The 12569-nt window shown below is 41.8% G+C and overlaps 1 protein-coding gene across 1 annotated transcript in view; it reads right to left on the bottom strand.

Moving 5' to 3' along the window:
• Positions 1-351: 351 nt before the first annotated feature.
• The window catches only part of LOC124776092 (dehydrogenase/reductase SDR family member 11-like), an 81434-nt gene continuing 69216 nt past the window's right edge, over positions 352-12569 (bottom strand). Inside the window, exon 6 of the mRNA XM_047250934.1 lies at positions 352-393. Within this exon, the coding sequence (XP_047106890.1) occupies positions 352-393 (42 nt within the window). The remainder of the gene's footprint in view (positions 394-12569) is intronic.

Here is a 12569-nt window from a genome sequence, read left to right as displayed (position 1 = left end):
ATCATAAGCCTTACCTCAGAAAGGAAGAAAGTCCAGTAGATTGTATTCGACGATTGAAATAAATTCATCGATTACCTGCGAAATTTTTCGTTGGAATAAGACTAAATTTTGTACGTTACCTCTTACAGCATTCAAAATCCATACCATAAACGATGATCCAGAAATGTAGTATCATTTTGACTGTCTAACTGAAAGTTTGGTTGTGTAGAAAAAAATGACGCTCACTGTTTAACAAAAGGCTGTTTATTCTTTAAAGCTTTTCCGCTAATACAACAGTAACATAGCATTACTATTCTTACCCTAGCACATCTATACAAACGTTAGCAGATGGCAGCAGGACCTTGCTTTGTCTTAGAACGGAGTGCCAGTCGGTAATACAATTATATCGCGCACCTGCAACAGGAATTGAGAATGGTGTTAAGAGCTTGCAAATGATTAAGAATTACACTTTTCTTTTTATACAGAATAGATTGGCCTTCTGACATGAGGCGTCGTCTCACCGCCAGTCTCTCAAAATGCGAACGTAGCACAGAGGCGATAAGGAAACATTGCATGATAGTCATAGTTTTTTTCTTAATTCTTCTCTCTATTAGTGAAATCCACTAAAGAAGCCATTTTCCTCTCCATATGTTTTCTCATAATCCGCTGTATTCACAACTGCACGCTCTTCGCAGCCATTCGTCCATAGAAAATTACTTACCTTACAGACGAATAACTGTATGAACAATGCATAGCCACAAGCAGAAATGTTGTTGCATACGGTATGGATGACAGAGTTTTCGAAGACTATTACAATCAAACAGAAAAGACAAAAATTTGTCTGGTACCGCCGAGTATTACAGTGGTTAAGTAATCGGTTACCAGGTCATTATGCTGAATAGATGGTTTCCAACATACCCCACGAGTTTTGGTAATAGTTTTCCGCCCGATGCGCCTCCATATTAACGAAGCTATTAGTCGAATTGCGACTAACGCCTAACAATGCTCTAACGAAAAGCGGTACGGCCGTTTTAAGGGCAGACGTAGGCAAGAGTGTGAAAAAATTCGATTTTTTTTGTTGCGTAATTCATTAGATTGATTCTTTAAGAATAACATTGCACAGTTTCATAATCGAATTCTGGCTAGATGTATGTTTCAAATAAGTTTGTTTGGGCGTCTGCGCCTGCCGAGACCCTTCTTCCTGTGATCCATAACTTCTCTACGCCAGAAATTTTTTGTGGGTTAATTCTTCGTTTCCGCAATCGAAACTAACTGCAGATGAGTTTAGAAGGTTGTGAGAAGATTATCTTCGCTTGTTGTTTTGCTTACATCGTGGTTTTTAGAAGATGGAAAGCAGCTGGGAGATGTTGACAGACTGACAAGGAAATTCACACTTTATTATATTCACACTTTATTATATTACCTTTGTATACATTATGGGAGAGGCAGTGATCAATGTGTTACAAATATTTATTATTAAAAACAGTCTTGATCACGATTTATATTTATTAAGGTGACCGGTTTCGACCACTCTGTGGTCATCTTCAGACCTACAAGTAATATTCAAAGCTTTAATTAGAGGGCTACATACATTAAAGAAAATACATAAAGTTATAAAGCTATAAAACGATGAATTACCATTGAGTAGGAACCCCTTTCATCTGGAGAATCACTATTGGAGAAACCAGTGCACGTCTTACTATATACACTCCTGGAAATTGAAATAAGAACACCGTGAATTCATTGTCCCAGGAAGGGGAAACTTTATTGACACATTCCTGGGGTCAGATACATCACATGATCACACTGACAGAACCACAGGCACATAGACACAGGCAACAGAGCATGCACAATGTCGGCACTAGTACAGTGTATATCCACCTTTCGCAGCAATGCAGGCTGCTATTCTCCCATGGAGACGATCGTAGAGATGCTGGATGTAGTCCTGTGGAACGGCTTGCCATGCCATTTCCACCTGGCGCCTCAGTTGGACCAGCGTTCGTGCTGGACGTGCAGACCGCGTGAGACGACGCTTCATCCAGTCCCAAACATGCTCAATGGGGAACAGATCCGGAGATCTTGCTGGCCAGGGTAGTTGACTTACACCTTCTAGAGCACGTTGGGTGGCACGGGATACATGCGGACGTGCATTGTCCTGTTGGAACAGCAAGTTCCCTTGCCGGTCTAGGAATGGTAGAACGATGGGTTCGATGACGGTTTGGATGTACCGTGCACTATTCAGTGTCCCCTCGACGATCACCAGTGGTGTACGGCCAGTGTAGGAGATGGCTCCCCACACCATGAAGCCGGGTGTTGGCCCTGTGTGCCTCGGTCGTATGCAGTCCTGATTGTGGCGCTCACCTGCACGGCGCCAAACACGCATACGACCATCATTGGCACCAAGGCAGAAGCGACTCTCATCGCTGAAGACGACACGTCTCCATTCGTCCCTCCATTCACGCCTGTCGCGACACCACTGGAGGCGGGCTGCACGATGTTGGGGCGTGAGCGGAAGACGGCCTAACGGTGTGCGGGACCGTAGCCCAGCTTCATGGAGACGGTTGCGAATGGTCCTCGCCGATACCCCAGGAGCAACAGTGTCCCTAATTTGCTGGGAAGTGGCGGTGCGGTCCCCTACGGCACTGCGTAGGATCCTACGGTCTTGGCGTGCATCCGTGCGTCGCTGCGGTCCGGTCCCAGGTCGACGGGCACGTGCACCTTCCGCCGACCACTGGCGACAACATCGATGTACTGTGGAGACCTCACGCCCCACGTGTTGAGCAATTCGGCGGTACGTCCACCCGGCCTCCCGCATGCCCACTATACGCCCTCACTCAAAGTCCGTCAACTGGACATACGGTTCACGTCCACGCTGTCGCGGCATGCTACCAGTGTTAAAGACTGCGATGGAGCTCCGTATGCCACGGCAAACTGGCTGACACTGACGGCGGCGGTGCACAAATGCTGCGCAGCTAGCGCCATTCGACGGCCAACACCGCGGTTCCTGGTGTGTCCGCTGTGCCGTGCGTGTGATCATTGCTGGTACAGCCCTCTCGCAGTGTCCGGAGCAAGTATGGTGGGTCTGACACACCGGTGTCAATGTGTTCTTTTTTCCATTTCCAGGAGTGTATAATGGAGGTTGCGCCCACTTCTGACGGCATGATGTCATTACTAACCAATGAGTTATAAGTCGAATAACAATGTAAATTTTTTCTTAGTTAAAGAACATTGTCAAGAAATAAAAATAAACACACACTAAACTTAGCTTATTGAACAGCTATTGTCAATTAAGAAGCGTTAAAAATATTTAAATATGTAAGATAAATGAACTTCGGTTTGGCAGTTCATGGGTTGCCCTCTCAAGGCCTGTTAGTGAACCATTTGGAACCACTGGTTGCCATGGTGAAGTTGGACGCCGTTCCAAAGATGAGGCAGCAAGCTTCTTTCCACTAAAGTTGTAAATTTGATATCCGAACTAGTGGTTGTCATGGTGAGGACAAACGCCAGTGCAAAGATGTACCAGCAGGCTTCTTTCTAACGAAGTTGATGCAAAAGTGGAATGGCGAAGACTGTCATCGTCAGACGATGTACATTGTGCAGCAACATGTCTTTATTGAAACGATTTTCAGTGAGTAGGTTGCAATAATCTTTAGCTGACATGTATACTACATGCTGCACAAATACGATACGAAGTAGTTGTCCATATTTATGAAATATTGTCTATGAAGTTCGTATGTAGATTGCATTTTTTATTACATGTGACAATTTTTAAAAGGCATTGGTGTTCTTTAAGTTGTATGCCAGTCTTATAAACAAATAAAAATAATAAAAAAATGGAAGGAATATAAAATTATAATACTATGAGCCGTAAAAAATAAGGATGTGAATTAGCAATATGCAGTCTAAAAGCTTAAGCAAACATTCTAAAACAGATACTCAGTCATAAAATAATGTTTGGTGAAATAGAATTGAAAAGTAAAGATAAAATATTTCTTAAAGTCTTAATAATTTTAAAAAACATAGGACTGAAGAGTGAACATTCTAAAGCAGCTCATCGAAAAGCGCAAAGAAATGTTTGCCTTTGAACTGAACTTGTTCGTTTAAAACAGATAATGGATTACTTTTGTGAAGTGAAAAGATTTTAATTTCTTCTAAAGTATTTAGCAGTAGTCCTTTTGGCACAGTATGTAATATCTTCAAATTGTTAGAAATGGAACCCTCAGAATGATAGTATCACTCAAGATGATGACCAAATATTGATTTGGTACGTGCAGTACCAGTAGTATGTCCTTTAAAACGTGTTAGAAACTTACGGCCAGTTTGGCATATATACTGTTTCTCAGTCATTACATATTATTTTCTAAACGCCTGACTTTTGGTAATATTTGATTCCCCAATTGTGTGTTTCAGTTTCATCTGTAGTGGGTTATTGGTTTTAAATGCTATTGTCACGCTTGTATTCTTAAATAATTTATTTATTTTATCTGAAATAGGTCCCATGTATGTCATTTTTGTAAATCTCTTCTTGAAATTTATAACAGCATCATTTGTTTCTAGTACTTTTTGATATAAGAGATCAACCTGATGGGAATTATAATTGTTAGCAACTGCTATCTGTTTTAATGTATCAATTTCCTTCTGGATTGCATCAGGTTGAAGAGGTAATTTCAGTATCCTATGTATCACAGTTTTAAGAAAATGCCATTTTGTATCTTAATGGATGGCATAGTGTAGCATTTATTATTACATCGGTTGACGTGGGTGTTCTATAAATAGCGATATTATGTTTTCCATTCTTGTTTGCAATTGTGAGGTCCAGGAAATTAGTATTATTGTTACTTTCGTGTACTGCTGTAAATACAAGTTTTGGATGTAAATTATTTAAGTTGTTAGCGAAAGCATCAATTTCTTCCTTAGAACCGTTATATAATAGCAATGTGTCATCAACATATCTTATGTAGTACATAATTTTATTTGTTATTTCTGGATTATTTTTGAAAAATTGAATTTCAACATAATTGACCAAGATATCTGCTATAGTGCTATTATATAACTGATCTAAGGAAGAAATTGAACAAGATTTTAAGGGAGGTTCAAGGGAGATTTATTCACAATAAATTTCAGCTGCACCACATTTTCTTGCAACCGGTGACAATCGAGATCTAAATATTTAAAAATTGGCTAACTTCGCTTGTATTTACTGTGTTGTGTCGAAGAGCATCATGTTTTGGAGTAACTTTACAAACAAAGAGAAAGTCTTTAGAGAACAAAACCTTGTAGTAAGAATCTTGGTGTAAGTTCATGAACAGCATGACGAAACTTATACAAAGAATTGGATATAGTCACTTCTGCTTCTTAGTATATTTATTCCTTACCGACTTTTGCTGTAAGTAACATGTTTATTTTTCCAACCAACAGCTCAACACACTGTAACAGTACCAGGAATAAAAACAAGCGACATAAAGACTTGACGCAACTTATTTTGATCCCAAAAGGGGTCCAGTATTTAGGAACACATAGTTTTAGATGTTGCCAGCAGCTATTAAGAGCGTTGGCAAGTGCGGGCAGGTGAATATTACACCAAGAGTGCCATCTAGTAGCCGTAAATATAAGTAGGCACCTTAACATTTAAAATATCGACAGCTGAATGTTAAAATGAACAGTATTTAGTACATGAACCCACAGGCAAAGTTTTGTATGACAACAGCAGACGTGGTAACTTTTTGCTCATGTAGAAGCATAGAAATACAGTGTGAAACTGATTAACAGTACAAGAAGAAGCAGTACTTACACCTCATGTATAAAATAAATATTTAGCGAAAAAGCTTTAGTCACAATTTTAAAGTAAAGTGCGTGGAAAGCGAGCCTCTACGGGCTGCTCGCATATGTCGAGCTACAGGTAGCATCAGCCCCAAAAACTTCGGTCTCAATGTCAAATTCACAAACCTAATCGCCCGATACGGCCGATATCTAATAGTATGAATAGCGCGTACCATGATTTGGCCAAATTTCTGCATGAAACTCTAAAAAAAAAAAAATCATTGTTTTCCGAGAACAATTATTCCATCCCCAATAGTCACACCTTAGTCCATAAAATAAAAGATTTATAATGCAATTCAGACACCAAGTTATTTTCATTAGACACCAAAAATCTTAATCTAACGTCCCTGTGCAAGAAACGCTTACAATCGTAGAAAAAAATTAACATCATTTCAAAAATGATCTTTCAGGTGAACAAATCACGGACATCATGAATCTCATCACAGTTGTTGTCATAAACAACAATTTTGAATTTAATGAACTAATGTACCAGGAATCCGACGGTCTCGCTATGGGAAATCTCTTAGCTGGTATTTTTGTCAATATTTTCATCCACTCTCTAGAAGAAAAGTTTTTCAACTGTTATACAGTTACAGCATTGGGCATTCTCTCCTATTTCAGATACGTTGATGATATTTTAGTCTTCTACAAGGGACCTGCTGATGGCACTGAACGAATTTTGAATCTCTTCAATGAACTTCATGAGAAAAAACCTTTCACCATCGAACCAGAAATCGAGACCCGCCAATTAAAGTTTCTTGACTTGGTGCTTACAATCTCATAAAACCACTTTCTTTTACTCTGCCATTCAACGAGCTACTTCTATTCCACTTTCGAAAGAAAAATTCAATGATGAAATCAATTTACTCGAAACGATAGCAGTTAATAACGAATACGAACACGGCGTAGTAGATGACATCCTTAAAAAGGAAACTGTTAAATGAATTACTACGCTCGGCACCTCTATCATTGAATCTAACCCAAAAAAATATTCTTGGGGCCCATCTCCTATCAGATCCAACGCCTTCTTCGTAATAAATACAACTGCAACGCTGGCTTTTCTACCAATAATAATTTAAAAAAAAAAATTCTTTCATAATTTAAAATCGACTCGTTCCCCTTTAGAAAGTTCTGGCGTCTATAAGATTTTCTGCGACACCTGCTCTTCTTACTACGCAGGACAATAGGACGCGCCTTTACAGTCTGATACAAAGAACATCTTTTAAGAAAAAAATGACACTAGCACCCAAAACTCGTCTTTTGCCGACTACCTTGTGATTACAGGTCACGCGCCTCATGCTAGTGACGATATCAACATTTTGCACACCGAGAAGAAAAGACGTAGATTAGATATTCTTGAAGAATTAAAAATTTTTAAACATCTTTCTCGAAATGACAGCCTCATTCTCAATGAGCAGCTGCAGTTCTGTAATAAAAATATCTTCAACAATATAAAGCCGTTACTTGACGTTTAATTTCGGATCTCCTCCTGCTCTTACCGAAATCTTTTTTCCATCTAAGTCAACTCATAATTTTTCGTTTATTAAGTGGATTATTTGCTGTACTTAATGTTGTATCGTTTTCTACAAGCTGTGTCATTCAGCAGTTTTTGTATTTTCTATAATGATGTTTTCATACTTTAAGGTGTACTTCTAAGCTCTGATGTAGAAAAAATGTTACTTTATCTGCCGCTGTCAAACAAAATATTGCCTTTTACATCATGTACTGAATAATGTTCATCATAATATTCGTTTGTCTATACCCACAATTCCCGCCGTTAAAATATTTCATGTTACACCTACTACTTTGATGATCCCTGTCTCCTAAGTCGTACCAAGTGATACTACATCCAGGTAGAGTGTGGTGGCTATCTTAGAGTTGCCGAGTGTTGATGGGTTTGGTTTTCTGGAACTTGCTGTTAGTCCAATTAATTGAATAGCGGAGGCCAAAGCATAGTGATAAAACTACGCGAGCTAGAGCCGCTACACACAACTCCCACATAAAACTTTGTAGCTGGTACATGATAATTATTAAGCAAAAGAAGAAAAAAAAGTAGAAGTGCTCGATCTGAGCTATTAGATCACTTCACACTAGGTAGTCACCGTTCAAACATCTTATTACAGAGATTACTGGGTAAACATGGATGAAGTCCCGAATTATTTTAAAGTGAAATTATCAGTCTACACGGAATGAACCCGAACCTCCACTCCATCGATTCTATAGCGCATGGTACACACCTGAACGCGAGGATGCTGGGACAACATATAAAGAACAGCTCCTGCTACGTCTTCTGATTCCAAAGAAGGTATATCGTTCAATTTGGAGAAGAAATCGTTTCCCTTCGGAGCAGCAGCCGCTACGTTTGTTATTCCCTCAGTTAGCACTAAACCTGGAGAAACTTCCTGTAAGAAAACATGTGTCGCAATAAAAAGTATGTGCAGTCACAGAAATGAAATTTTGAAAAACACGCACGCACGTACACACACACACACACACACACACACACACACACAAACACAGACACGCCTGTGCTCATACATGTTTATACACAGAAAGATTAACACTACTCATCAGTACATTGGCAGTTCAGAGTAATCACAATTAACATTCTCTCTGTATACGATCAGCTATCCGTGAGTATAGTTACTACTGCGCGTGTAAAAAGGTAGTGTATGTGGGGAAGCAAATGAGGCTTCCTCATAGCTGCCATCTGTTTACACACAACTGACCACTCTGTCAACCGTCCATATCAAGATTCCAGTGATGACATCACAGCCCATTGTACATTCATTTTAGAATCGCTAATAAAAACTTGTGCAGTAAATATTACACGGTCAATGCAAGAAGCGCACCAAGAAAGCAAATTTCGACAAGTTTCTTCAAAATTGAGCATGTACTTAACGAGATATTAGCGACGGCGTTGCCTCAGTGGATACACCAGTTCCCGTCAGATCATCGATGTGCTGTCCGGGCATGGCTGGCTGTTGGATTGGTGACCATCTGGGCCGTCATGCGCTGTTGCCACTTTTCGGGGTTCACTTAGCCTCGTGATGCCAATTGAGGAGCTACTCGACCAAACAGTAGCGGCTCCGGTCAAAGAAAACCATCATAACGACCGCGAGATCGGTATGTTGACCACACGCCTCTCCTATCCACATCCTCACCTGAGTATGACAGGGCGGTCGGATGGTCCCGATAGGCCACTTGTGGCCTGACGACGGAGTGCTTTAACGAGATATTGGGGTTTTTATCGATATGATCATGGCTGCTAGAAAACGGCGTTAGAAAGCAGTAATTCAACAGCAATGTGTATGTCATATACAGCAAGCATTTCTCATGCCAACTTAGAAATATCACAGTTCTTTAATTAATGACTTCACTAAGTATAGTATAGCCTGTTCAGAATAACTGCCCTCCATTTTAAGCCCTCAGTAAATAGAGACTGTTAGAACATGATACTGATAAAATTTGAGGGGTTGTAGATGGTGTTGTGAGGAACAAATTGAGAATAGGAACCTGTGCCCGGAAACGTCATCCAACGAACGTACAGAGTGTTGAGGTTATAGGTGTTGGCGCCTGCTGATGGTCACCCCTTCAGCAGCAAACGTGACTTTTCAGGCTGACGGACCATAGGCTGAACGTCTCGCAATGCTTGTCGTTCTGGAACTGCGACTGATTGCCACGATCGCCAATGGAGAAGATGGAGCTAACTGCTATCTACATCTACATCTATACTCCGCGAGCCACCTTACGGTGTGTGGCGGAGGGTACTTATTGTACCACTATCTGATCCCCCCTTCCCTGTTCCATTCACTAATTGTGCGTGGGAAGAACGACTGCTTGTAAGTCTCCGTATTTGCTCTAATTTCTCGGATCTTTTCGTTGTGATCATTACGCGAGATATATGTGGGCGGTAGTAATATGTTGCCCATCTCTTCCCGGAATGTGCTCTCTCGTAATTTCGATAATAAACCTCTCCGTATTGCGTAACGCCTTTCTTGAAGTGTCCGCCACTGGAGCTTGTTCAGCATCTCCGTAACGCTCTCGCGCTGACTAAATGTCCCCATGACGAATCGCGCTGCTTTTCGCTGGATCATGTCTATCTCTTCTATTAATCCAACCTGGTAAGGGTCCCATACTGATGAGCAATACTCAAGAATCGGACGAACAAGCGTTTTGTAAGCTACTTCTTTCGTCGATGAGTCACATTTTCTTAGAATTCTTCCTATGAATCTCAACCTGGCGCCTGCTTTTCCCACTATTTGTTTTATGTGATCATTCCACTTCAGATCGCTCCGGATAGTAACTCCTAAGTATTTTACGGTCGTTACCGCTTCCAATGATTTACCACCTATGGCATAATCGTACTGGAATGGATTTCTGCCCCTATGTATGCGCATTATATTACATTTATCTACGTTTAGGGAAAGCTGCCAGCTGTCGCACCATGCATTAATCCTCTGCAGGTCCTCCTGGAGTACGTACGAGTCTTCTGATGTTGCTACTTTCTTGTAGACAACCGTGTCATCTGCAAATAGCCTCACGGAGCTACCGATGTTGTCAACTAAGTTATTTATGTATATTGTAAACAATAAAGGTCCTATCACGCTTCCCTGCGGTACTCCCGAAATTACCTCCACATCTGCAGATTTTGAACCGTTAAGAATGACATGTTGTGTTCTTTCTTCTAGGAAATCCTGAATCCAATCACAAACCTGGTCCGATATTCCGTAAGCTCGTATTTTTTTCACTAAACGTAAGTGCGGAACCGTATCAAATGCCTTCCTGAAGTCCAGGAATACGGCATCAATCTGCTCGCCAGTGTCTACGGCACTGTGAATTTCTTGGGCAAACAGGGCGAGCTGAGTTTCACATGATCTCTGTTTGCGGAATCCATGTTGGTTATGATGAAGGAGATTTGTATTATCTAAGAACGTCATAATACGAGAACACAAAACATGTTCCATTATTCTACAACAGATTGACGTAAGCGAAATAGGCCTATAATTATTCGCATCTGATTTATGACCCTTCTTGAAAATGGGAACGACCTGCGCTTTCTTCCAGTCGCTAGGTACTTTACGTTCTTCCAGCGATCTACGATAATACGGTGCTCTGTTGCCTTACTGGTTGGGTGGCGTCCAGTTTTGTGGGTTGGAGGGGGCATGGAGTTTGTGCCGTCAAACAGAGTTTTTGGGGTTCTTCTGATTTACTGCCGACCCAACTGGTCGCTCTAGCGCAGGTGTGGCGCCTTAATCATGGGAAACATGCGTCGGCGGAACTGGGATAGGCAGAGACACTCTGAGGTCTGCGGTGGCAAAACGACATGACTTGAAAGTAGCATGAACCAGAAGCCATCTCTGGATCCTGTCAGGAGAGGCAACAGATTATGTGTGTTATCAGTCTATGCAGGACATGCCATTGCGTCCTGTTTACATCATGGAGTTATTGGCTGTGAGAGATAGCCACCGAAAAGTGGAGCCTGGACAGACTGCTAGAGGTTCGATGCACAGGCAGGTGATAGCAGGTGGATATAGTGGTAGCTGTAGGGAGTGGAAGCTGCCACAGCAACTTGAGAGAGTACTGGGGGTGGGGGGGGGGGTGGGGGCTATGGCCAGACGATAAGCCTTGAGTTCCATGCCAGGCCTAACAAGGCGGATCTGCTATGCTCATCTTTTTCATTAGCATAGCTGGCCAAAGGGTTGGCCACAGTCGTCAGATGAGGGCACTGCAGTGGAGCGGCAGTGAATTTACGCTAGCAAACGAGACGGACCCTGGAGAAACAGTCAGTGCAGTGGAGTCAGAGAGACTGGTGGAGGAAGGAGAGCACTGGGACTGCAGTGGTTAACAAGCGATGTGGCCAGCTGTCATTTTGACATTTGGCTGGCGTAGCAAATGGTGTTTCCTCGGTACATTCAAAAAATACAGAAGCTTGGACTCGGGGAAGGATTGCAGAAGAAAGGTTCCATTACGACGACTGTAAAGCACTGCACTCCCTTCAGTGTGCCCACAGCAGTATGGGTGCTGTCATTAATGTGTGACAAGGATTTGAAATGCCAAGACACAGTGATGTCGTGTTGCTCCTATGTTGGCGGAGCTGGCTTAGATAGTGGTACTTGAATTGAGAAGGTACAGCGAAGCTGTGGTATATTCTGATTGTATTGTAGGCTGTGGTGTATCTACAGGGTGTTTCAAAAATGACCGGTATATTTGAAACGGCAATAAAAACTAAACGAGCAGCGATAGAAATACACCGTTTGTTGCAATATGCTTGGGACAACAGTACATTTTCAGGCAGATAAACTTTCGAAATTACAGTAGTTACAATTGTCACCAACAGATGGCGCTGCGGTCTGGGAAACTCTATAGTACGATATTTTCCACATATCCACCATGCGTAGCAATAATATGGCGTAGTCTCTGAATGAAATTACCCGAAACCTTTGACAACATGTCTGGCGGAATGGCTTCACATGCAGACGAGATGTACTGCTTCAGCTGTTCAATTGTTTCTGGATTCTGGCGGTACACCTGGTCTTTCAAGTGTCCCCACAGAAAGAAGTCACAGGGGTTCATGTCTGGCGAATAGGGAGGCCAATCCACGCCGCCTCCTGTATGTTTCGGATAGCCCAAAGCAATCACACGATCATCGAAATATTCATTCAGGAAATTAAAGACGTCGGCCGTGCGATGTGGCCGGGCACCATCTTGCATAAACCACGAGGTGTTTGCAGTGTCGTCTAAGGCAGTTTGTACCACCACAAATTCAC

This window comes from Schistocerca piceifrons, chromosome 2 (assembly GCF_021461385.2).
Source record: "Schistocerca piceifrons isolate TAMUIC-IGC-003096 chromosome 2, iqSchPice1.1, whole genome shotgun sequence".
In the NCBI taxonomy this organism is placed as follows: domain Eukaryota; kingdom Metazoa; phylum Arthropoda; class Insecta; order Orthoptera; family Acrididae; genus Schistocerca; species Schistocerca piceifrons.
This window is presented reverse-complemented; position numbering and strand designations above follow the sequence as displayed.